We start from the raw sequence: 27,568 nt of genomic DNA, 5'->3' as shown, positions 1-27,568 counted from the left end.
CTATATTGACAATCTTCAGCTCTTGTTCTGCCTTACCTATCAGTTCATAATGAAATAATCCATAACACTCTACAGACTTGGTATGGATCGGTCACATTCTGCTTTCAACCCATTAGCTGTAGCTGGGGTTTGAGACTGTCTACAGGCCAATTGCTTGAATTGTTCCCATTTAAACATCTCTTAATGTGTTTTTCCCTGCAGATGCAAAAGTTAGCACATCACTCAACTGAGTTCTCCAGCATATCCTTGGGACCTGGGAACAGGGACCATGTAAACCACACCCCAAAACTAGTTATGGCTTCATGTTTGTATCTAATGCTGTGAGAGCAAAGTTCCAGTCATGTTACAGGACTGTTCCTTCCTATCCTACCCACTGCAGCAGTGGCGTAGCGTGGGTTGTCAGCACCTGGGGCAAGGCAAGTAATTTGTGCCCCCTAACCGTGGATTTGCGCCCCCTAACCCTAACCCCCAGATGTTGCGCCCGGTGCGGCCGGCCCCCCCTGCACCCCCCACGCTACGCCACTGCACTGCAGTGCCCCCCAATTGCTTCAGAGAGTCCTCCCCCCCAGTTCTTTGGAGCAGATTTTCATGGTACATGGATGACCACAGGGAAAAGGAGAGAAAGGGGGAGTCTGTTCTGGTACTGCAACAGCACTTGATATAATTTTAGAATTGCAATTTGAAATCAGACTCACAGTATTATTTCCCCTGCGCCCCACCCCCTCCATAAGCCAAACTGGTTTTGCAACTGGAAAACAGAGCAATCCAGTTGACTTCATAGAAGGGAATAAGCTCTGTTTGGCTGCTATTGTCCATTCGCAGAATAATTATTAGTAACTTTCACTTACCTCCACTACACCATGATGGATAGAGGTATATTGTTTCTTCTTAAGCATCACCAAAGTGATGACAATTACTGTAGCAATGACAACACCTCCCACCATTAGTCCAATGATGGCGCCTTTGTTCGAACCTACATCTTCAGCAAAGAATACCTAAAATAAAATTTAAAAATGGCAAGTTAGTTACTGAGTTAGGCAACTTGTTACTTGTGCATTTTGCACCTTGCCAAACAGAAGAAAAATTCTCTCAACAATCCAATGGTTTCGGAGCAGTGCTCAATAAAATACCTAAACTTTGTTTCCATTTAAGAGGTAAATTAGTATTACGGTTTCTCTTCATGTAACATGGGAGAATAGAATCTGAAACTGCTAGCATCCCATCTGCAGCACATAGAAATGCACATGTGAAGTTGGGATAACCTGCAGCCACAGAGCTGGTATTAGGATGTGGACGGGGAAGTGGGAAAATAAATTTGTTCAGCTTGCATTTTAATATGAACCTACCTAGTTTGCACCTCATGGAACAATACGTCAACCAAACCAAACCCATCTATCCTTCAAAATGCACATTTCTCCCCATTTTGTAATGCAGTTCTCCAGCCAGGCAATACATACAAAGAAGCATATATCAGAGCAAACGTAAAGAAAAACAAGTGTGTCTGTGAAAACAACATCCAAGACACATTACGTTAGGAGAATATGCTTGCAAAAATGTGTCTATTAGGAGAAGGGCATGCAAACATGTACACCAATTCTCACCCAGGCTTTGCAAATTGATGTGGAAGCAGGGAGAACTGAACTTAAGATATAGAAACTAAAATGGTTGGCTCTGTCCATTCCTAGCTGCATTGTAGGAGGAACCCAGGTCCGAAGAAGGGAGCTCCCCAGGCCTTCTTCCCACACAGGCTCACAATGAAGAACTCAATCTGTTCGCTCTCAAAAGTCACCAAAAGTGACTGAACAAGAATCCAAAAACTTTCTCTTATGTCAGCCTCTTTTCTGGCACTACAGACGTCAACAAGGGCTATTTTCAACTGCCAGGATCTTCATTACAGACCATTGGGATCCTGTCCAAAGGTGATGGACCATTAAGGAAGTTGGTGAGGAAATTTCTACTTCCCAATCTGACAAAACCCTCAACCGTGTGACCATCAATTAGGATGAGGGCCACTCTTGTGGAGCCACAGGCACCTATGACAGTAGAGAAAATCGGTTCCAAAGATAAGCTTATAATGTGCTGAGAGTATGTTGAGCTCAGGTACTGAACTGCAAGGTTAACCAGATTGCCAAAGAACAACAACACAGACCTATCAATAATCATAAGAGATTTAGACATAGAACAAACTTGGTTGGTCTCCAAGGTGCTACTGGACAAATTTTTATTTTTATTTTATTTATTTCATAAGAGATTTAGGTTTCAGTGCTATTCTTCTACTTACTCCCTACCCTGCACTATGATTAAAACAAAAACAAAACTGGTGTAGAATAGAAACAAAAACACACAGATTAATTTATTTATATTGAGAGTTGTTACTGAACAGTATTGTGCCTTCAAGCAGAGTGTGTGTTTTTAAAACTGCACAATGCAATTCTGTTTGAATTGCACACACCCCCCCCCAGCACAGTAGGGGGGGGGAAACAGGTTTAAATTCTCTTTTTAGTGTTTTTCCCCATTGCATACTAGCTCCCATATAATTAAAAGAGAATAAAATAGAAGTAAATGAACTGAAATACACTTTCCCTCCTCTCCCCACGCCTTTTCAAAACAAGTCCTCCCTTAAATGACTCCTAAACATGCTAACTCTTGTGAGCCTTGCAGGCTAGCATTTTACACAGGAGAACTAATGCATTTTGGATTTTTTTTTCTAGCACTGGGAATTTTTGATCCCCAGAATCTAAGAGCTGGTTGTTGTTGTTGTTGTTATTGCACGGAACAATTATCTATCCCTAATGCAAATTGGATTCCCACGCTAATTTTAATTTTCAGCACCATTTAGCTTCAAGAATACGTTCCAAAAAGAAAACCTTTCAAGTTTCAGTATCTGAAGTCAAATACTCCAGTACACTTTATTCCTTAAGAAAACAAGAAGGCCATTTCAGACACAGAGAATGACCAGGATATATTCTGGGTTGATTCACATTTGGCTTTAGTTCAAGTTCCAGCTATACAAGAAATGTTTCAAATTGCTTAGGTCAAATCAGTTCATTTTGTGCCAATAATAATAATAATAATAATAATAATAATAATAATAATTTATTATTTATACCCCGCCCATCTGGCTGGGCCTCCCCAGCCACTCTGGGCGGCTTCCATAAAAACCAAAAATACAGTAAAATCACACGTTAAAAACTTCCCTGAACAGGGCTGCCTTAAGATGTCTTCTGAATGTCAGGTAGTTGTTTATTGCTTTGACATCTGCTGGAAGGGCGTTCCACAGGGTGGGCGCCACTACCGAGAAGGCCCTCTGCCTGGTTCCCTGTAGCTTTGCTTCTCGCAATGAGGGAACCGCCAGAAGGCCCTCGGCGCTGGACCTCAGCGTCCGGGCAGAATGATGGGGGTGGAGACGCTCCTTCAGGTATACTGGACCGAGGCCGTTTAGGGCTTTAAAGGTCAGCACCAACACTTTGAATTGTGCTCGGAAACATACAATAAAAAAGTTAAACCAATATTCATAGGCTTAATTTTTGTTTTTAAAAATGTAATGATCAAAGTGCTTCCTTGGTTGTTATAATATATTGGGAAGCCAGAAGGAAGAAAGAACAGCTCTGGATATGGGGAACAGCTCTGGGCAGGTGGAACAAGGAAATCTTTGTGAACTGCCATTTACAGAAGCAAAGCAGCAGCATTTGCTTTTTCTTCCGGCTCCCTAACAAAGGATTTTAGGGAATCTCCCCCCCTTTCCTCCTGCTTTCTTTTGTGTTTCTGGCATTCCTTTCCCCTCTTTCCACTTCTTGCTCAGTTCTTGAGAGGTAACAGGGCTCAAAGCTTCTTCTAAATTATACCTTTAGATTGACAAACCCTGTCTTGAAAGGACAAATTAGGGATGATGACAACAGATCCGTCCCTTTATATGTGGCCTTGCCCCAGTCACATATAAAGGAGTGGCGTCCCCTGAGTTGCAGCTATTTATAAGCAGATGCCCAATGCATTAAAAGAATATGCACAGTATTTCACTATTGGTGAATGAAAGATCTTGTGGGTTCCAAGGACAAGGATTTCAATAGTCACAGAAATTGGAAACATCCCCAAGCTATTTTCATGAACAAAGTTAGAGTAACATAAAATAAAATTAGTATTAAGGAGAATAGAGCAGGATCCAGTTTAAGGAAAGAAGGGCGCACTCACCAGTTTCTGATGATGTACTTCGTATCCTGAATCATGTCTGTACTCTGCATCCATCTTTAGCTCTGCAGTCTCTTCTGTTTTGACATTGGTCAATCCAGAGCCTATATCAGGCCAAAGACAGAGAGAGAAAAACAAGTGCCAGTTTTTGATTAGCTCTATGTGTACCCTCCGCCACTGCTGCCAACAATCATGAGTGCAAGACACACATATGAAGAAGCCTCTAATGAAAGTGTGCATGGTGAGATAATGGAAGAAGATGCTACTTTAAAAAAGGGGGAGGGTGGGGAGCAAGAACAAAACCAATTGTATTTTTTCTACTACTTACTGAGAGACAAGCAACGCACTTTCATCGATAGCCAAGGGGGAAAGAGATTCTTTAAAGAACAAAGCATGGCGATTGTTTCACAGCCTTGTTCCTGTGCTACTTCTGCACAGGGCAGAAGCATAGAGATGTGGGGCAGGGCTGCACTTCCAATTCCACCCCACCATCAGGCCTTCTTTCAATAACTGCATGTTGTGTAGTTGTCTGCAAAGGAGCTCTTGCTTACATGCAGGGGCTCTGTACAATTAGGGGTCCAAGGTGCCTAAAGACCCTACTCACGAGCTGCAGCAACTGAGTGGTTGAAAGAAGATGATCTGATGCCAAGGGTGGGGCCAGGGCACAGCCCCACTACACAGGCTTATGCCTTATGTACAAGTCAATCATGAATAGGGGTAGGGTGGCTTGCAAAAAAAGGAATATTTATGATGGGCTGGCTGAGTGAGGAAAATGCAGGAGAACTGAGTGGGATGTGGGGGTCTCTGCCAAGACTGGGGCAGCTGGATAGTGAAGATCTTTGCTGTTTTAGTCATGTCCGCGATGAGAACCGCAAGCTCTTTCCACAGCTGTCAGAGCCTCTCTCTGACACTGCCATGGTGCCTATTCCACTGCCTCCCGCACTCTGCCTTCCCCAAAGGGGATGTTCCTCCAGTCCCAGCTGCCTCTCAGGAGGCAGAGCCACTTCCACCATCACCCAGATCTAGGAAGCGCCAAAGGAGAAGGAAACAGAGGGTCCCACCTACTAGGCCTAGTGTGATGGCAGAAATGCTTGCTGCACCAAGTTGTGGCTGCCCCATTTCTAAATACAGGACAGCAACGGGGTGTGTGTCAGTGTCAGATCCACACCCACAGCCTGCCTTTGTTGTAGCTGTATTTGTGGCATACACACTGAAGTCTAGATGTGCAAGCAGTTCATATTTTTTAAAAAAAAATTGGTCGCATTATCTCAGGTATACTTGCACAAGTCAGCCAAAGGCCGTTTGCTTAATAGAAAGACAACGCATATTGCCCTTCACTTCTAAAATGTAGACACCCACTCAAAACTATCTAAGTAAATGGCCAAACAGCAACCATACTGGGATGAGACCTGCAATTCATCTAGCCTAGAATTTCTGCATCTGAAAACTGCCAGCTGTAGTTATTAATAGCACAGGCTACTAATACCAATTTAATTCCTGGCAGATTGCTGCCAGTCTCTGGGCATTCACAGTTTAAGGGACACCCTACTAGTCAATTGAACCAAACATCCTTTTGAATTGTTATAAAAATTCTCTTTCGAGTTATAGCAAATAGTACAAGATCACTGAAAAATATTTCTGCCCCACAAATTATTGAAGAAGTCATTGTGCTATAAAATTGGCATATTTGATAACAGTACTGAAAATTGGCTGAAGTGCGTATATGTTCATCTTCCTGAACATTTTAGCTATATGTAATACAATCGTGCATCTAGGACTGTAATTTTTTCTAAGAAAAGCTTGCATGATTTAAGAGTACAACTCTTTCTGGAAAAGTGTACATCCTTGAGACTGTAAATAGCAGAGCTTCCAAACAAAATTTGGAAGCTAAAAATTTCAGCAAGATTCCTATGAAATCTCTGAAATTTTAATTCCACTCTCTCAAATACAATCTCCTAGGTCTCTTTCCATAAGGCATACTATGGGCTTGTCACACGGGCAGCTTGTTATGTGTGTATCTCACAAAAAGCAATTAATCATTCCAGACACTGGAATGCCGTATGTTGTTTGCGCATAAAGTGCTTCAGACTTAAGTTATAAAATGGTAGCCAAATATGCAGGCATCTTGCTACTGGTGTGCTACTGTGAATTATGGAAACCAGCCAACTTCCATAAATGAAGGTTTGGACAAAGCCCAAGAGGGGAGAAAAACACACACACAGCCCATTTCTCTCTTTGGTATAGATAGATAGATAGATAGATAGATAGATAGATAGATAGATAGATAGATGGATAGATTCTTTATTGTCATTACACAAGTGCAACATTGCACAAGTGCAACGAAATTGGATGCCATCCCTTAAAAACAACAAAAGCAACACAACAACAACAACCAAACAAACCACATTCCAGCCACACCCACACCCACACCCATCAAACTCCCAGGTCACACTATCGAGTTACTGCATTTAAGAAGGCCACAGCTCTTGGATAGAAACTATTTTTCAGTCTATTTGTCCTTGACTTGATGTTTCTGTATCTCCTGCCAGAAGGCAGTAGTACAAACAGACTGTGTCCCGGGTGAGATGCATCCTGCAGGATATTGTTTGCTTTCCTAAGACAGCGGGAACCGTACAGTTCTTCCAAAGATGGGAGGGGATGACCAATAATCCTTTGGGCTGTGGTTATGACCTTCTGGAGCACCTTCCTCTTCCTAGCTGTACAGCTGGAGAACCAGGCACAAATACAGTATGTGAGAATGCTCTCTATGGAGCCTCGGTAGAAGGACACCAGCAGTCTCTCACTCAGATTGTTCTTCTTTAAAAGTCTGAGGAAATAAATTCTCTGCTGGGCCTTCTTCACCAGAGCAGTAGTATTTGCGCTCCAAGTCATGCCCTGATCGATAGTCACTCCCAAAAACCTGAATTCCGCCACCCTCTCCACCCGTTCCCCGTTGATATACAAGGGCTGAATGTCCGCCTTTTTTTTCCTGTAATCCACCACCAATTCCTTGGTCTTAGTCGTATTAAGAGCCAGATTGTTCTCTCCACACCAAGCACAAAGCCGCTCCACCTCGTCCCGATAGGCGGACTCATCCCCTCCTGAAATGAGCCCCACCACCGTAGTGTCATCAGCAAACTTGATGATTTTGTTGCTGGAATAAATGGCTGTACAATCATACGTATAGAGAGTATAGAGCAGGGGACTCAACACACAACCCTGTGGTGAGCCGGTGTTAAGGCTAAGGGCTGTGGACATATGTGACCCTACTCTAACCCTCTGAGAACGTTCTGACAAAAAGTCCAAAACCCAGAGACAGGTGGAGTTGGAGAGTCCAATCGCCTCTAGCTTGGACACCAGTCTATGGGGGAGGATAGTGTTAAAAGCAGAGCTAAAATCCACAAACAGCAGCCTCACATAACTCCCCGGCTGCTCCAGATGGAACAGAGCAGCATGGAGAGTGGTAGTGATAGCGTCTTCCGTGGATCTATTTGCCCTGTATGCAAACTGGTAGTTGTCAAAAGTTGATGGAAGACAGGAAATAATGTGACGGCGCACCAGTTTCTCAAAACACTTCATGATGATTGGAGTCAGTGCAACTGGTCTGTAGTCGTTCAGACTACTGATTGTGGATTTTTTAGGCAGAGGAACAATAGTTGACGACTTCAGGCAGGGTGGGACAATAGACTGGTGTAAGGACTTGTTGAAGATCTTAGTAAAGACCCTCGCCAGCTGATCCGCACAGCCCTTCAACACCTTTCCCGTGATGCCATCAGGTCCAGCAGCCTTCCTCGGATTCACCATCCTCAATACCTGTCTCACCTCATGCTCCTCTACAGTGAATGAGGGGCCCCTATGGGCTGGTGGCTGTAATACCGGCGTCTCAGGTGGCTCCTTCTCGAAGCGAGCAAAGAAGAAGTTAAGCTCCTCCGCCAGCAAAGGGTCACCGTCAACAGCACCAAGGTTAGGTTTGTAGTTGGTAATATGCTGAATCCCCTGCCACATCTGTCTTGTGTTGTTACTCCTTAAATTATCCTCAATCCTCTGCCTATAGACCAGTTTTGCCCGTCGAATACCCCTCTTCAAGTTTGCTCTTGCCACACTGTAAAGCTGCACCTCGCCCGACCTAAAAGCCCTGTTCCTTTCCCGCAACAGGCACTGGACCTCTCTATTCATCCAGGGTTTCTGATTGGGGTAAAACCGGATGGATTTATTTACTGTGACAGTGTCTGTGCAGTGATTGATATAGCACAGAACTGCCGCCGTGTGCTCCTCCAGGTCTGAACGATCAAAAATGTCCCAATTGGTTCTCTCAAAACAGTCCTGCAGCTGATGAATGAATCAGTATGAATCAGTACAACTGCTAAACATATGTCACGCAAACTCTTCATGGAAACTAGCTATGCCCTAATATGCTTTCATAACCTAGCACTTTTATTTTGAAATGTGAAAAGGATGGCAAACCTACAAAATATCGCACTTTCCGTTTTATTCTTGCCTGAGGAACCCACAGGTTTTAACACCAGGAAGAATTGATTTGCTGAATTATTTAACTCTAACTGTGTAGCTGCACAGTGAGATCCAGATGCCACAGATTAACTCTGAAGCACACAGATCTAACCTTGGGACCACTGCCCTCTTTGGACATTGCATCAGAGTGATTACACTATATTAGAGGGGTTCTTGCTTCTACAAGTGTACTTCCTGTGTAACTAGCACACCAAATGATAATACATTAATTGCATGGCATTTTTTTTGTTATCAGCAGTCTCTGGACAACAGGTTAGGGAAGTTGAACTCTTTTCCCACCTTGCAATGATTCTCTTTTTTATAATTATATTTTATTAATTTTCCATCAAAAAGCATACAATCACACCACATTACAACTTCTATTAATTTTTCCATTTTTTGACTTCCTTCAGCCTCTCTGCCAATCATCCGAATTATAACTTCTTTAATTACACATTTCCAAATTTTACTATTGCCTTTATGCCTACCCCCCATTTCTATTTTCCCTTTTTACAATATTTCTTATGTTGTTACAGAGCTTCTTTAAATGCCACTAACGTTATTTCACCCACCTTGCAATGATTCTCACACATCTCCCTCTCAAACTATTTACATTTCAAGGGAAGCCCCTATGGCTCCAATGGAGGTTTCCCTTAAAACAGAAGCTGTAAAATGTCCTTATGTTGACACATCAACCAAATCTTTCTTTTCCTTCCTATTAATAAAATACGATATGAGCCATATAGATTAAAGGGGTTGCCACCACTAGCAATCAATTGCAAGAGAGCAGCAATTTCAGAATTTTTACTATAAAAGCATTAATTAGCCGGGTTTTTGTGAGGAAGGCCTGTGAACTAAATGTGACTGTGGCTGCTGGACTTAATCTGAAACCACATTTTGAAGCAAGAATTGGAACGGTTTTGGATTATTCTCTTTGCAAGTGGCACTGAGTTAACTGCAATGTGCTCCTTCCCATTATGCTAAATCTGCAGGAACCTCTGGTAGAATGACTAGTGTGGCCAGATGCAGAAGACAAACAGGGCTCCTGTACCTTTAATAAGTCATATGGAGGGGGATTTCAGCAGGTGTAGCTGGTCATGTAAGCTATACCAGCTGAAATTCCTTTGTTAAGGTGCAGAAGACCTGTCCTCTTCATAGTATTGGGCCACCTTAAGGATTACTACAGAGTCATGAACTGTAATGAACTGTACTTGCAAGCATACATTTTCTTAGCACTGGTTTGCAGGACAAAAATAATAATCCAGCAGTAATAAGTTAAAATTCATACTGTACAGGAGACCTTTGGGTAGGAAAACACAGTATCAAAACAGCCCACTATCATCTACAAGGCAAGGCATTTCTTTCTGCTAGATAGATGACTGTATGGATGCTATGTCATAATGTTCTATTTCTTCGCACACAAAACTTTGGGGAAAGAGAGAGACAAGAATAGATTCCTTTGACATATGTGATGATGACTAAAGGCAAGAAGTGGGTGCAGAGGCAAAAGCATAATCACTAAGCTGCATTTTAGATAGGCAATAGTAACATCACTTGTTTTTCCACGTGTGTAGTGTCATCAATTGAACTGGCAAGTAACTCAGGCATTCTGTGATTTATCAGGTTCTATTTAGAAAGGCTAATAAGCTACTTCTGTTCTAGAGTGATGTAATTTTGGTGATAAGCAAGACTTGGTCTTTGTGATAAAAGCAAGGCCTGGCAAGTCATGTAACCAGACAACTGGGTAGACAGAGATTCCCTGTCTCCTAAGGATGCCATTACATTTAATGAAGCCTTTCTGAGCACTCCGGTGCAGTACTGGTGACAGTGAGCTACAAACCAGGAATATGATGTGTCATTGCACAAGTAATGAGAGAAAACACTGAGCAGAGAGCTGCAAATTGATTGCCCTTTTGGCAGATGGAGGCTAATCTTTGGAGTGTGCTTATTTAGACTTTAGCGTTGTACATTAATTTGTTGTTGCTTCCGAAGTCTGGGAAAACAACTGGTGACATTTCTTTTGCTTATGGTCCCAACAACAACAACGACAAAATGTGATTCCGTACAGGTGTCTGGGGAAAGGCATGGTACATATAATTGAACTTGCCATTTCATAGTGTCTTGTGAGTGAATGTGTTGTTCTAGCATTAATTCAATACAAAAGAAACTCCTCTGCGCCCTATGTTACATGGTACAGAATATCTACCACCCACTAATTCCCATGGCACACTCACTAGTGCAGATTATAGTCTCCATTACTCACAAGAATAAAGGGCGAGGCGTCATTTGCATGTTAGGTAAAGGTAAAGGGACCCCTAACCATTAGGTCCAGTCGTGGCTGACTCTGGGGTTGCGGCGCTCATCTCGCTTTATTGGCCGAGGGAGCCAGCGTGCAGCTTCTTGGTCATGTGGCCAGCATGACTAAGCCGCTTCTGGCGAACCAGAGCAGCGCACAGAAACGCCGTTTACCTTCCCGCCGGAGTGGTACCTATTTATCTACTTGCACTTTGACGTGCTTTCGAACTGCTAGGATGGCAGGAGCAGGGACCGAGCAACGGGAGCTCACCCTGTTGTGGGGATTCGAACTGCCGACCTTCTGATTGGCAAGTCCTAGGCTCTGTGGTTTAACCCACAGCGCCACCTGCGTCCCTTCATTTGCATGTTACGACAAGCCAAATTTAGCAAGAACAAGCAATCATGTGGGAACCCAGGTCGAAAACAAGTCCTGCATGTGCCACACTACCCAGATCTCAGCCATGATCTAGTTTAGCATTATGGCCAAACGTGGATTCAGGGTTATTCTCCCCCAAACAAACCATGAACAAACCTTGGTTATTTGCTGGCTTGATCTTGCTAAGCTATGGCTTGGGCTTAGTGTAATGTGCAAACTGGGCTTGCTGATGAGAATAACTATTATATGCACTCTGAATATGCACACTAGATTGGGGCATTACAGATACTTGTATTTCTACCAGCCAGCAAGGTTACTGTAATGTCTATATCTAGAAACCTGTCTAGACATTGTTAAAGCACTTCTGAAGGAGAATGCATTCATTATCTTTGTTAGAAGTTATTGGGCTCGCCCTCCCCCCCACCATTCTGAACTAAATATACTGCAATGAAGCCCCCAAAATTAAAAGTTACCATTGCCTGGCTCTTTACCTAGAGCTCATATATCTGATGACTTTAACATTTTCAATTTCCAAAACAAAGTATTTTTCATGCAGAAAGATATATCACACAACACACACACACACACTTTGAATGCCCCCATGGCACTGCCTGATGTTCAAGTTACAAGGAAAAAATATATAAATGGGAAAAGGAGTTCACAAATCATCTAACCGCTTCTCTTTTAATTCCAGCATATTCTTGGAATAAATTATTATTTTATGGGTCAGGCAGACATGTTTCAGCAAAATGACCTCATTCAAGAGTTGGCAGGAAGTTAGTGAGTTCTAAATCATGTCTATGAGAAGACGCAGGAGCTCAGCAGAGGAGTATTACAAAGAAAAGGTGATTCATTCAGCTGAAGCCAAAGATGAACATGCAGGGCAAACACAGGTTAGGTAAAAGCCATGCAAATTATATACCTGGTCGTGTGGTGAGTCCTCTGTCTGCAGCTGGGCGGGCATCAACTGGCTCAACTGGGCACGTGCAGCCAAGAAATAAACAAATAGGAAAGAAAAAGAGCAAATAAAAAAATAAAAATAAACAAAAGCTTCCAAAATCAAGTTGCCTTTGGTTTTGCCTGGGACAGTGCAGGAAAGTTATATGCCATAAACAAAGTAACATAAGCCAACAGTTGGAAAAGATCTGCTTTAAATTAATCCTGGAAATGAAAGTAAAGGGACAGGAACTATCATGTCCATCCATTTCTGGTTACTTTACATATCACAAACCACAAACAGAGTCTAATGTTCTCCATCTATTGGAGAAGAAGAAAGTCTTCTTCAGTCCTTGAAAACTCCACCTACCTTTTGCTTAGAACTCTGTAACATAAATATCACACAAAAACGGCTGCTTCTCATCTCTTAGCCCCATCCTTCCCCTTCCCCTTTAGAAGAATGGTTACATTTTAAACACCACTGAACACTATAACTTTAAAGGCAAGTTATGCGGCAGTCTGGCTTCTCTCAAAATAACTGAGGGAAACTTAGGGGATAAACATTTATCTCTTATATAGTCACAGCGTATTGTGTCTTAAAAAAGGAGATGAAAAGGACAGGGAACTTCTGAATTGTAGAAATGCTTTATTCTTTAATATTAAGGGCATGTTCTCTGAAACAAGCTTTGAGGAATTGCGTGACAAATGGAAGAGACCAATTCTGCAGAAGCACATCGCTCTCTAATATGGTACAAAACTTCACCTGAAAGTCTCCAGAAAGTGGAATATAAATACTGACAGATGACAGAATGCAGGACTCTAGCTGCTGATGCAGAAAGCCATGTGTCTGAGCGTATCTGAACATCAACCATAACTTTGCCAGCAATACCTTCTGTACACCATCTATGAGCCAAGATATTGTAATAGGGATTCTCATTGTTGGCTGCATCTTACTACTGAATCTCTCTTTCCTGGATTTTTTTCCTGACTGTGTTTTGAATGAGAATAAGACTCTTTATTTAACTAGGCACTGAGTAAAGTTTTTGAAATAGGGAAATTAAATTAATTTCACTAAGTTTCTTAAACTTTATTTCGAAAAGCAGGTTGTTATCCAGTTTAGGTATAGCATATTCATTCAAATAAATACACAAAATTGGGGTGGGGGTGGAGAACGACACACAACAACACATGGAAGCATCATATTTCAAAACAAATATCACCACCACTTTGAATGCCATGTTGGAAGGAAAGCCACTTATCCAATGAACATATCCAAGTACAAAAGGTATTGCCAACACAGATCTTTGTATGCTAGGTACTGTAACTAGATTTTCTAAAATAATGATCCTCCTGAAAAGCCACAACCCTCTGACATGAGTAAGACAATCTGCATGGATTTCCTCACACCCCCTCACAACATGCTTAGCAGTGATTTATGTTTGTGCAAGCAGGTGGACTTACCAGCTAACCTGTCACACACTCATTCAATCAATCCAAGCAGAACATCCCACAGCTGCATAATGAGAAAAACTCAAAAACATGATACTACTTGTCCCTTTTCCATGCTAGAGGAGGAGATACAGTCTCTCAAACCGACATATGCAGGAGCCAGAAATGCTAAGCTTCCATTAGTAGAATGCAGTGAAGGCTATTTCATAAACAGAACAGAGTCAAACCCCAGGTTGACTTATAGTGTACACTAAGGATAGATCTGCAGCCAACCAGCCCTTGGTGACTGCATCTATGTTTTATTATAGACAGACTAATTTCAATTTTATTGCACCTTTCCTCCAAGAAGCTCAAGGTGGGATACATAACTCATCTTACACATTTTATCCTCATGGAAACCCTGTGAGGCAGGTGAGTCTGAGAGGCAGTGGCTTGCCCAAGGTTAGCCAGTATGTTTCATGGCGAAGTGGGTATCCCACTTTCTAGTCTGACACTCTAATATACTGCACTGGCACTCAGGGATACTCCATAAAATACTATTCCTGCAAGCATATGTTGGTCGCATTCAAACTTCACATTTTTAGTTTGGTGTTCACTTAAAGCATCTTAATGTGTACCTCTGAAAACGAAACAAAACAGTGAAGTTGCTGCAAGTTCTGCATTTATGACACTTATTTATTCAGGCAGCAAAACCACATTTGTGTATTGCATTAAGAGGACCAAAATGAAGGTTTTCTCTTGAATCTGCAAAGGTAACCTCTGTAGCACTGCTGAATGCACACCAATGAAGTGGAAAGGTAAGACAGGGGCAGCTGTCAGGAAAGCAGAGGAAGAAAAGGGCCCTCTAGACTAAGTTAGAAAGTTTTTGGATACAATCCGCATCTCTTAAATATTCTTTAAGTGGGGGGTGGCGAGCTATTTTTCCTATTGAGCTTTACCAGGCAAATGCAATGTGAAGCCACAGGTTTCTAATATCAAGTTTATGTACCCAGGTTTGCCAGTATGTGCCCTAAAGTCTGTTAGATCAAAAAATGAATATAACTCACAAATTCAGCACAATCCACAATAAAATAAACGGGAGTTTCTCACTGCACAGCTGATCTGTCACACAATGCCTATTTTCACTGGTTGTTCTGAAGGAGAATCTCCCAACTGACTGTGCTACTTTTTTTTATTGTTGTGTAGTGTTGAGCTGTATCCAGCAAAGTCCTGCTGTTTGCACAAGGACTTCTACTAGCGCAATTGAGCAGATTTTTTTTTTTTGGGGGGGGGGGTTGCAGGGAGAAGGGAGGGAGGGAAAGTTCACAATAGCATAAACCATTTCACTTCCTTTCTACACTGTATTACGATTTTCAAGAAGTGCCAAATTTCTGTAAATGATGTCAGTTTTGCATGCTTTATAATTCACAAAGGAACTGCATATGAAGTTTTTAAATGTCACAGTAAGGCAACCATCAACCTTCTATGCCATCATTAATCCAGAAGTTACCTGTGAGTCTCACTACCAACAAATCAATCAAATACAGTATAGTGCCATGTATTCTTATATATGTTGTTTTGGGGAATAATAAAAAAGACATAATAAGTTAACACATTTTCCCCACATTAAACTTGCAGATCTTTCTGGTGTACACATTTTACTTCGATGAATTCCTTTTGACACTTAAAAACAAGAAGACTGCCTTTTTAAAAAAGATTCTGATATGGCTAGAACCAAATAAAAGCTGACTTTCCAGAAAATTGATTATTATTAAGTTTATCCATTTATCAACTTTACCTATTACTTTACAAAGAGGAAACTGTACATATGGCATGTTCAATGAAGATCACAATGCTTTCCTAGCTATTTGGGAGGGGGGAATCTTTGGAGGAATATAATAATATTGATCACTTATCAAAGAATCTTTAAGAGCAGTAGTTTTGAAATAAGACTACTGATAATGACCTCATTAGATGTAACACATTCCCAACATTCTACTTCCACAGAGTCTCCAAGGTGGTACCTCTCACTCATTAACAGCTCAAAGCACCCCTTTTAATTAGACATTATTATTTTGACTTGCTTCCAATTCCTACAAGTTCGCCACATTAATTTTTTAGTGGGGGCAGACATCTCACTTAAATCTTGACAGCTTCTCTGTTTCAAGGCAGTAAGTGAACTTCTGAATCTCAGTGCATTTGCAGTCTATCAAAAATAAAAGAAAGGCAAGTGCTTCTGGCAGACCTTTCACCACTCAGAAGGAACCATTCTTTGCTTTCGTCACAGAGGCCAAGACCTTCTCATAATACATCCAGCTACAATCCCACACCATCTCCATCCAAGAAACTCTTAAGTCATCTTACATTACCTTCGTTTTCAGTGTTGGCTGGGACTGAATCGACTGCAAAGGGGTGCCATGGCTGAAAGTCATCTAGGCTGATTTCCCCATCGACTGGAAGGAGTTCAACTGTTGTTTTAGTCTCTGTCAAGGAAGGCATGAGGGCATCATTTCCATAGCTGATTCTGGGCTCACTGATCATATTTGCCAAGATATCATCTGAGTAATTTTGCACTTTTTGAAGCAGTTCATCTGGAAGAAAAAGAAACAAGAAACCAGCAATTAATACACTTCAGGCGACTCTAAACACTCACTTGGCCCTAACTGGTAAATTATCACAATTGGGAGAATGCAGAAATGGTTTTAAACTTAGTTTGCAAAACAGAAACAGAGAGGCTGATGACCACAGCATCGTTGGAGGTAGGGAGGGAAAGAGAGAAAGACAAAGAACATATTTGTGGTACCTTGCAGTAAAGCTGCAGAGCAGAAGAGAGAAAGGAAACAGGGCTATTCCATTGGCTCTGCTGAGACTCCAGTCAACACAGGCGGCCTTTTGATGAAGCAGGGTGAAGCATACTGCATAGGTGGCAGATCTAGACTCCTCCACTTCCACCCTTACTTGCAGGTCTCCATTTTGAAAAACCACACTGTTACAACTTTGGCATAATTTTCAAATGGGAGACTCTGCAAGATCCTTTACTCCAAATTCAGCAATTTACAGTACAGTCCTATGCATGTCTGCCTACCCAACAGTACGTCTCACTGAATTCCCAGGTGAGGAGGAAATCTTATACACATTTACCAGGGAGAAAGCCCCATTGAACATAGTAGAGTTTGCTTCTAAGTAGACATTCATAAGACTGAATTGCTAGAAGCTATTCCATCTGAGAATGGGAGGCCTGAGATTTTATTTGGTAGCCATTTGCTAATGCCTGTTGGTAGACAGGAGCAGTGTGCACATTTTCTACCCCCTGTGCTGATAATGTCAGTCAGTTCTGGGTATTCCCACTTCCAGTGAGTGCAGGCTACCAATTACAACACGAAAGCATAGAATCCATTCATTAGTGCCAGTTTATTGATGGATTAAAACAACAACAACATCCTCACCTTTAGGATAGTTTTGAGACACTCCCTGATATGTTAACAATTGGATTGCTAGTACTGGCATACTTTTAAAATACTGAAGCTCTCAAATGGAATCTGAAGCCATCTCATTTTCCCTGAGTTCTCTGCTCCCTTAGAGGGAGAAAAAAAGAAATCTCTCTTTACTGGAGAGTCCCGGCTGGAGTTCTGTCTCTCTGAAATAAGGCAGCCATACATTGGGAGGTCTTCTTGGAAATCCCTGCTCTTAAGAGCAAGGAGGGCAAGAGGGCATGGAGCCCAGCTGGGAGGGCAGGGGCAGGGCATTTTGCCCATAGCAGCAAAATGTACTAGGCAGGCCTCGCCAGTAGCATCCCTCCTCAAAACTGACCTAGCTGCAACCATACCATCAGGCAACTGTTTCCAACTCAGCTGGTCTTTGTAAGAGCTGTAGCTTTAAGCACTGGTGCTTTTTAGAATGCTTCCCCCCCTCCACCCCCCACTCTTTGTTGCTTTGTGTTCCATGTCTTTCAGATTGTAAGCCTGAGGGCAGAGACTGTCTTATTATTGATTTTTGCAAGCCGCTCAGAGAGCCTTCTCAGTTGAAGAGTGGGGTGAAAATATTTTACATAACTAAATGAAATGTGTACAAGCATTGGACCCTGCAATAATTCACTTTTGGTTAATGAAGCTACGCTTGCAGTTCTGTGCATTCCTATTTCCTCATCACCTTTAAATATGCAAACCTACATAGGGAGGAATTCAACGATACAATATTATGTTCGTTTCATTAGCGCAAGCATTTCAACTTGACAGATGAACAATCTCTCCCCCCCCCTCCTTCCCCCATGCTGTTCTGGGGTTCTCCCAACACTCTGGAGCCAAATTGGGGGAGGCATTTTTTGGGGGTGGGGAGGGCCAAAAGTCCTGTTGCACTAGCAGGGCGCATTGGACTGGCACCTGGTAGCACAAACTGTTTATCTGAATCTGAGCCAAACATACACACATCTCTCTCTCTCTCTCTCTCTCTCACACACACACACACACAGAGAGAGAGAGAGAGAGAGAGAGAGAGAGAGAGAGAGAGGGAGAGCCTCCTTTCCAACTTCTAGATTCTATTACTTTCCTGATTTCCACTGCGAAACTACAGTGCAGATAGTATATCCACAGGGCAAACATCTATCAACGAGCAAATGATATTAAGTCAGCTGTGTGGATTGCCAGTCACAAGCGTGACCCAATATGAACCATAGCATGTGTTGGCTCGATGCGCTGTGATTATCACAGGCATTGACAAAGACAGACATATCCTCCTGGGCAACTCACTTGTCTCTGCATTATCCAGCTTTGTTGCAAGGAACACATGGAAGGATCAAATTTCTCACTGGCATCCAGTGACCCCAGGGCTGGCCCAAACCAGCAGCGCACATTCACATTTAGCATCAATGCCAGCGCTCCCTTCATTTTCTAAATTGGGATAGATGCTGCACTACGTGCACGCCTAGCTAGCTGGGATATCATTGTAACATTTCATTATGTAGGTAGCTAAGCAGTGAAAAGGGATACAGGAAGAAGCTGAAAAATAAATCCTGTCAGCAAGAACACCCAAGGAATGGATTGTTTTATAATCCATTTAGTGATAAGCTGAAATGAGCAGAAATTATTTGAACTATGCCATAATTAAGTTCTTGGTGCTTTCTTGGCTGCACATGCTTCTGACTATTATATTTCAAAATAAGCTTTTAATTTTGCAATTCTTATCTATTTAAGATGCTTCCTAGAATGTCAGACACCAAAGTAGCTTCCCAATTTCAAGACAAAAGATGTTTCTATACGAACAGTGCAATCCTATCCTGGTCTGTTGAGAAACTAATGCTCCTGGAGTTCAAATCAAGGTCATTCCCAGGTGCATGGGGTGTAAGATTGCAACCTAACTCTCTTACATTCTCGAGTCTTGTACTTACCACATTTCCACATTTCTTAATTGTTTTTAAAAGGCACTGGTAATGATCCAGAGCTTTTCTGTGTATTCATCACGGCGTTTTAATTAGCACTTTTCACCCCTGCATTTGCCTACCCAGTTTACCAAACAGGCAATACCTTTTTAAACCAGGACAAAGTGGCATTTCAGGAACCAATATGTAAATAAGATGGTACATGGAGCTTGAGTTTGCAGGGATCTCCAAATTGAGACAGGTACGTTTTCACCAGCTCCACTTCAAAGCTTGCTACACAATGATCCACTAACTTATTCCTCATTCCATTACAAATCCATCCGACAGGGTCTGCACTTTTCAAGATTGTTTAGAATTTTCACCTGATGGTCTTATTTAGACACACCAATTTCCCCTTCTAGGCACCCTTATCATCTCATAACCAGTTCACGCTATTAAAATCCTGAGACATGCTGAGCTAAAGAAAAGACTTGCTACTGACCAAATTCACAGAGAAAACTGGTTTACCTCCTCAGACTGCAGCCTTTCCACTACATTATTTTGATGAAACTGCCACTGGCTACAAAGGCTACCATTTCCATGTCTTTCTTTATTCCTTTTAAAGAAGTCTGGCTCCAGTTTTCTTGGAAGAAGTCTCCCTCTTGGTCAAGGTGGTCCACAAGAGCCTAGAGTCTCTTGAAAGCAGCTATGCAGGGGTGCCTGCAAATCCTCTGTGCTGACAGACTGTCAGTCCAAGAAAACAGGATTTAGGAGAGGGAGGAAAGCGTGTGTATTTTCGTGTGCATATCTGTATATCTGGGTCAATGCAGATAAACTATTTTACCTCTACTTTTACTGCCAGGGAGTTGAGCAAGACAAAAGGGAGGTTTAGAAATGGCTGAAACAGCTGGTAGGCCTGCTCTGCTCTGCCTAGAAGGTACAACGCTAGGATGTTCATTTCAGAAATGGTTCCAGGTTCTCCAAAATCCCACAGCCAGGCTTGAATAAGCCCCTTATAAGAAGTATAGCCTGGCACGCTGTTATGCATTTCCCTGAAGGTTTGGTTGAGCCTTTCTCATATATTGAGCCTCTCATCACTCATGCTAAGCAGCCCAACTCCAGAGAAAATGGGAAAGCCAGATCAGGGTGCCTAACTTGCACTGTTGGGGAAGTTTTTAATGTCTGATGATTTCTTGTATTTTTAATATTTTGTTCCAAGCCGCCCAGAGTGGCTGGGGAAACCCAGCCAGATTGGTGGGGTAATAATAATAATAATAATAATAATAATAATAATAATAATAATAATTACAGCCCCTCCAGAAGTCATTAGATTACAATTCCCATCAGCTGCAGTCAGAACAATCAGGATGATGGGAACAACAGTCAAGCAATATATGGGAGGGTTAGAGGTTAGCCACCCCTGCTTAAAATGAACAGGTTCATGTCAACATTATTCCTCTGCTCTTGCTCTTACGTAACATAAACTTCCCAAAGCACTTTTAAAGAAAGCTACAATCCATGGGCTGATCACACATTTTGGTTTGTTTGCTGTGTTTTTACTCCTTCACAGATATGGCATCTGTAGCGGAAATCTTTTCTGAATATGTTCAGGCAATTTCCAAAGGGCAGAGTCATTCATCATCTCAGAGAGCACAGTAGAATTTGTAAGTATACCAACACTTCAGTCTTCTATAATGTCAGAATAGATTTAATAAAATAAAATCATCCTATGAAGGTAATGTGTGATATGAAAACGTCACCAAGAAAAATAAATTGCTTGGATCCTAAAATAAATTCACCTAAGAAAGTTCAGGAAAGAAAAGCAAAGAAAAAGTTCACCTGTACCCCTGAGAAGCTTCTCCAGAGCGTCAGCAGGTCTTCTTGAGGAATGTGGGAATGGAGTGTGGGGAGGAAAAGATGAAACACTTTCCTTCCATGAACTTCCTTAAGTTAACTTTAGATCCATGCCTGATTTAGAGAGATTGTCTTATGGCATAACCTCCCCCACGACCATCCAACACTGATCAGGAGAGCTTCCTGATCCTCAGAATAAGTCTTTCAGAGGGCATGAGTGGGAATGCAGGGAGTAGGAAAACTTCCTTCTGTGAATGTTTTTAAGTCAATGGATTCAAACCAGTCTAAATATTTTTAAATGTCTGCATTTTCTAGCCGCTTTTCTGAGGTGAACATCCCTCAAAGTGCACATCTCCCATTGCTTGCTTCAGTTCTGCAAACATGCCCTCCTTTTGTCCTGATTTGAACACACTGTCTCTTCCTGCACTTTTTACCAACCTGAAAGAAAATTGACCCTGCAGCAGTCAGAGACAACCACCCCTAAATTTCAGATCAATTGAGTTTATTTGAGAAAGATTAACGCGTGACTACTTATTAGCATTAGTAAAGGTAAAGGTAAAGGGACCCCTGACCATTAGGTCCAGTCGTGGCCGACTCTGGGGTTGTGGCACTCATCTTGCTTTACTGGCCAAGGGAGCCGGCGTACAGCTTCCAGGTCATGTGGCCAGCATGACTAAGCCACTTCTGGCGAACCAGAGCAGCGCACGGAAACGCCGTTTACCTTCCCGCCAGAGCGGTACCTATTTATCTACTTGCACTGGTGTGCTTTCGAACTGCTAGGTTGGCAGGAGCAGGGACTGAGCAATGGGAGCTCACCCCGTCGCAGGGATTCAAACCGCCGACCTTCTGATCGGCAAGTCCTAGGCTCTGTGGTTTAAGCCACAGCGCCACCTGCGCCCCATTAGCATTAGTAGTATGCAATAATTCTGAGAACTTTCTCTTGTCCGTGACCACACTGCTCTCATGCATTTGGGGATAATTCTGATTCTTGAAGAGCAGATCATTCTCCCAGCTCAAATTAAGTATGATAGCTGGGATAACATAAATCAGCCTTCCCCAACCTGACATCCTTCAGATGCAGTTCCCATCATCCCTGACCACTGGGCATGGCTAGCTGGCATCAATGGCATTGGCAGTCCAAGACATCTGAAAGACTCCAGGTTGAGGGATGTTACTGAAACTGTTTCTGTTAATATATATTAATGAACTGCTCACTTTGTTCCTTTGCTACCAACTCTCCCCTAATTTTATAAGAACATAATTTTAAACTTTGCTTGTGGTGACTTCACCTTTAACTAGACAATATTTCAAATACTTTAAAAAGGCGGGGGGAGCCCAGTGTTTAGCAGGATCACCAAAGAAACAACCACCACTGAAGTGTTTAAGCTGCAGTAACAAACATACAGTTTGGATAGCAATTGTATGAAGAGCTGAGTAATGGAGCGAAACCCAGCATCTGTTGAGACAAATATACTCAGCAACCAGATGCAAGACAGATGTTCATAGTAGTTCCAACCATCACTTAAGTACAGAAATCATATTTCCCAGTCATTCATTAATAACATAGTATTGCTTATTGCCCAAAATTAGCTAACCTAAAGTATGGAAATGCCTTTGGAAATCCATTTGCATATTTTGAAATGAAAGCCTAATTCATACAACATTTGCTAAGAACTGTCTAACATTTGACTACAAGGGATTAGGTCCTGTTGAAGGGTAGCTTATTACCATCACTTATTTAATGTATTTTATCCCGCTCTCTGAGCGGCTTACAAATGATCAACAATAAGGTTTGCAATCTAAAAGTCAAGTCACACAAAAAAGGAAAGTAGACTGGGATGAAGGAGGGAAATAAGTCATTTCAAGCACCAGCTCTTTGTTAATATAGTTTTATATTTTTTTTTAAAAACCTTTCATCTGCTGTAATGCTTTTAAGCTACACATAGTTTTTTATGGCTGTTTTAAATAATTTTAATGTTGCACTTTAGTGAGGTGTTGTAACCCAACTCAAGAGGGCAGATACCCTGAATGGTGGTCTAGAAATCCATTAAATAATTAAAAATGTGTACCACTTTTCTGTCCACAGCAGAACCCAGTTCACTTTAAGAGTTTTGCATACTTAGGGAATATAGCAAAAGCATTCCTGATTTCAAAGCACCACCCATTCAGAGTGGTTACACAGATAGCAGTTATTTCTATTTCCACATAGATTCCCTCCCAGCAAACCAGGCACAGAATGTGTTGCATTAATTTTTTTCCACTCACAGACTTTTATCACCATTTTAATGTGAAAGCTACCATCCACTCTTAATACTAAAGGACCAAGTAGTTTTTAACTCATCCTTCTCTCCTCGCCACCCACCTGCTACAAATGAAAATTAACAGCCAAACTATTTTCAGGACAACAGACCTCCGAGCAAAAAGTAAAGCAACTTACCGACTTCATCCTGAATCTCCTCAGCAACCGCTGGCACATTGTAAAGCAAGGAAAGAGACTGGTTCATGCGCTCATATGTCACACGTAGGTGTGTCATAACCTAAAGAATTTTTGAAAACCCCCCCACAAAAAACAAGATCAGTTTGCAGTCATGTGTCAAGGCCAATGAATCACCATGCAGTCCCCAGGGTAAGTTGCATATTTCTCAGTGTGATTAAACTATGTAGCATCTTCCACTCCAAAAGGTCTGTGTAAAAAAGGTGTGCCTTGATGAGACGTCAAAATATATACAAGTGACAAACCAGATGAAACTCAGAGCTTGGCCATTCTACCACTTACCCCATGAACTTGACATGGCATTGCATCTGCCAACAGCGCCTTGCTCAACACCTGACAGGTCCATACGAGAGATGCTCCTTCAGATATTTTGGGATCAAATAGTTCTTCAGGTCAGCATAAGCACCTTGAATATGCAGGTCTTTAAAAACTGGTGTAATATGTGCCTGGCCAGGAGTGCTAACCTGGTGGCTGCATTCTGCACAAGTTGCATCTTCCAAACTGTCTTCAAGCTCAGCCCCACATAGAGTGTGTTATGATAGCCCAGTCTTCAGGTTATTAGAGCAGCCAAGCACTCTCTATCCAGGAAGGGCCATCGTTGATGAACCAGCCTGAGCTGGAAATAAGCCACAGGAGCCACCTGGGTCTCAAGGGTCAATAGCAGGCCAAAAAGCACCTGCAAATTACTGACCCAATCTCTCATTGGGAGTGCCACATCATCCAGAACAGGTTGTCTCCTCACTTCCCAGACCCGAGAACCCACAACACATATAGAAACTCCATCAAAATGCAGGCATCGCCACTGCAACTCTATATTTTCAGAGAACAAGACAATTTGCGGTCCTGTCAACCTTATTGATTCTGTAGTTGAAAATCCATTAGGAAGTCACTAAGTAATTCACTCCTGTCATCCATGTCACAAAGAGGTACAGTTCTGTGGCAGATGTCTTCAGTGATATGCTTTGTAGCTGTTCCCACCCATGTCAATGAGGATTAACTCTCATTAAAATTGCCTACAAAAACCAACGTCAGCATGGCGCACAAGGTTGGGAACAGGCAGGTGAAGGAATTCCTAATCCATGTTCAAAAGGAACAATCACTTGCATGGGCTGGACCTGCCTGCCTCGCTCTGGGGACTGAAGGGAAGGTGAAAAGGATAAAGGGAATGTTCCCAGATAAACAGGAAGCAGCAAGACAATTTTAACCAAGAAAAGACAGTTACCACCAGTGCTTTCCTTGCAAGAGCAGAATGAACTTCTGCTTGCACGGCGGGACTTTACCCCTCTTCTTCTCCCCACACACCATCAAAATCTGCTCCAGAGGATTGGGAGAGCTTCCAGAACAGATTTTGGGGGGTGGGGGTGGCTGCAGTGGGTGCAAAGAGGGATGTAAAGTCCCACTGCACTAGTGGAAGTCAACTCACACATTACTGGATCCAACCCAGAGTTTTATCTTCTCTACTAGTGACTGAGAGTTTGCTGAGACTGAAACTTCAGGTGATTCTAGGTCAGCAGAATCCTATGCTCCCATGGTTATTTTTCTTAAACTTTAAAATGTTTTTCAGTTTCACAGATTCTAGGGATTGAAGCAGAAGTTCTTAAGAATTTTCAGACACTGTCTGCTCTTTTATTTCTTCTATATTTTCTTTGCCAGTTTTTACTCCTGCGTAAATATGCGAGGGTATTATTAAATCTTTGGCACACAGTCTAGAAAACTCCCTGTTAGGAAGCATCTAATAAGAAATTACAAATGGAAAGAAAAGAATTTTCTCAGCGGTATGGAGGTGTCCTTGGCTGCAGAGATAACTGAATGGTAAGCCTCATTGTTCTACACAGTATGCCACCAGGCCATCAGAAAGCCCTTATTCACAGCACTACCACATACTCACAGAGATGGGAATATTTAAATAGTCCCTACTGCACAAGTTGCTCAATTGCATGCGAAACAGATAGGCTAGTGGCAACACACCCCTGGCACCAACATGTGTGTTTTGCATCCGACCAGTTCACCCATGGGGCAACATGCATCAAACGATTATTGCTTTAATATGCATAGCCTGGGATTTTTGGCAGCCTGCCAGAAATGTCTAAATCGACCCAGAGGGTATCAGAATGCTGAACTGCTCCTGGTTTTCCCCATGGAAATGCCTCTAAAATGGAGTGTCCTGTAAAATGGGATGCCTCATGAGAATACCATTACAATGCAATAATTACTGGGGTGGGCCACATATATTCATAAGCGGTGCCGAGAGGGTCACAATAATGAATCAAGGAAAACTGTTGCACAATATAGGGACATATACAAATATATATATAGGCAGAGAAATTGAATGCAGAGCAGCGTGCAGGTAACTCGCAACTTACACTTATTCTACTTATGCAGTAGCAGCTATGCATGGGTGGGAACGTTATTTATCCCACCACCAACAACACCAGTGCAAAGCTGTGGCTGTGGGCATACCTGGCTGGTGCCAGGCTTTTGGGAAGGAGGCAGGGAATCTTAAGATCCTGCCAGAGCCCTCCTACCTCCTTTGCAAAGCCCTCCATCTTGCAGAGGGCCTGGTTACAGGCTTTACACAATTTTGCTTACACACACAATGGCCAGGAAGGTCACCCCTGTGTAAGTTGCGAGTTACCTGTACTACAAAATCTATGTACAAAGCCTGACCTCTTAAAAATTGTTATAAAAACCCCATGATCCTACTACCTGACAGAGAGTATCAAAGATTTAGCAGGTATTATCATGCAAAGAGGGATACTAGTTGACATTAATTGACTGCAAGCTTTGCAAACTTTTTTTTTTTTTTATGCTCTGCTTCTTAATTTATCAGTCTTAAGAAATCAGCATGCGCACACTAATAAAAGTTGGGGGACTCTGATGGACATGTTACCTGAGATCTGATCTGGGCGGCTTTTTTGGGATCCACCATACGGACGTGCTCAAAGTGCTTGAGGGTGTGCTGCCTATCTTTCTGCTCAGCACGCACGTACTTCTTCAGCATGTTAAACACGTGTCGAGGCTGCGGAAACAAAAATCAAACAAACCCACATATATAATTCACAGACCTCAGAGCAGAGTGTGATTCAAAGTCATCTCTAAGGAACACGTAAAGCCTGAATTCTAAGCGTTAAGGACACTCAGCCTGCTGAATTAGACCAATGGTCTACCTAGTCCAGCACTGTCTTCTCGCAGTGGCCAAACAGATCCCTGTGGGAAACAGGCAAGCAGGACTTGAGCACAACAGCACCCTTCTCACGTATTTATATATATATATATTGGTAACTTTGCATTAATGTAACATTTTTATATGTAACTGTATTTTTATAATGTTTTGTTAAAGCTGTGTTTGTTGTTCTTTTTTGTATACTGCTTAGAGAGGGCAAAAATTATTTAACGGAATAGTTGTGATTCAGGTGACCAAGTAGGGAAGCTTTTGTGAACTGGGAAATATATATATATATTTGGGTCATCTGCAGTGTTAGAAATTAGCTAGGCGCCAGGCGCGTTTTGCAACTGGCGTGGGTCCACTTGCAAAATGTCAAGAGAAGGGATCTGAAATATTTTCCTTGGAGCTTGAATTTGTTGTATTCTGGGTTGTTTCATCTGATGTTTTAATGTGTTGTAAACTGCTTTGAGATTTGTTGTTTAAAATATAAAGTGGTATAGAAATAATAATAATAATAATAATAATAATAATAATTCCCTGCAACTGGCATTCAGAGGCATACTACCTCTGAAGAGTGGAAGCAGAGCACAGCCATAATAGCTAGTAGCCACTGATAGCCTTTATCCTCCATGAATTAGTCCAATCCTCTTTTAAATCCATCCAGGTTTGTGGCCTTCGTGGCCTCCTATGTAAGTGAGTTCGATAGCTTAACTATACACTGCATGCAGCAGTAATTTCCTGAATCTTCTAACATATTTCAGCTTCACAGGATGACCAAGAGCTCTAGTCTTATGAGACAGGGAGAAAAACCTTTCTCTCTCACTTGCTCTATGCCATGCATAATTTTATAAGCCTTTATCATGCCACCTCTTACTTGCCTTTTCTCTAAAATAAAAAAGTCCCCAAAAGTCACACCACTGATTTGTTAAACAGGATTATGATATCAGCAGTTTATTTTCAGTTCCTTTGACT

General features: G+C 42.0%; 1 protein-coding gene across 4 annotated transcripts in view; it reads right to left on the bottom strand.

The window, feature by feature from the left end:
- Window positions 1-27,568, bottom strand: part of APP (amyloid beta precursor protein) — a 147,127-nt gene that overhangs the window by 3,842 nt on the left and 115,717 nt on the right. For 2 of the 4 annotated variants that reach the window (XM_083736579.1, XM_083736581.1), the window contains 6 exons: window positions 26,321-26,449; window positions 23,374-23,473; window positions 16,099-16,320; window positions 12,288-12,341; window positions 4,189-4,289; window positions 849-995 (listed from right to left, as the gene is read on the bottom strand). In XM_083736579.1, the coding sequence (XP_083592705.1) occupies window positions 849-995; window positions 4,189-4,289; window positions 12,288-12,341; window positions 16,099-16,320; window positions 23,374-23,473; window positions 26,321-26,449 (753 nt within the window). The remainder of the gene's footprint in view (window positions 1-848; window positions 996-4,188; window positions 4,290-12,287; window positions 12,342-16,098; window positions 16,321-23,373; window positions 23,474-26,320; window positions 26,450-27,568) is intronic. The other 2 variants (XM_083736580.1, XM_083736582.1) reach the window with 1 other exon arrangement.

The sequence above is a fragment of the Podarcis gaigeae genome (genome assembly GCF_964106915.1).
Source record: "Podarcis gaigeae genome assembly, chromosome: 4".
NCBI lineage: Eukaryota > Metazoa > Chordata > Lepidosauria > Squamata > Lacertidae > Podarcis > Podarcis gaigeae.
The sequence above is the reverse complement of the archived record's forward strand: the minus strand, read 5'-3'. Positions and strand labels throughout refer to the sequence as shown.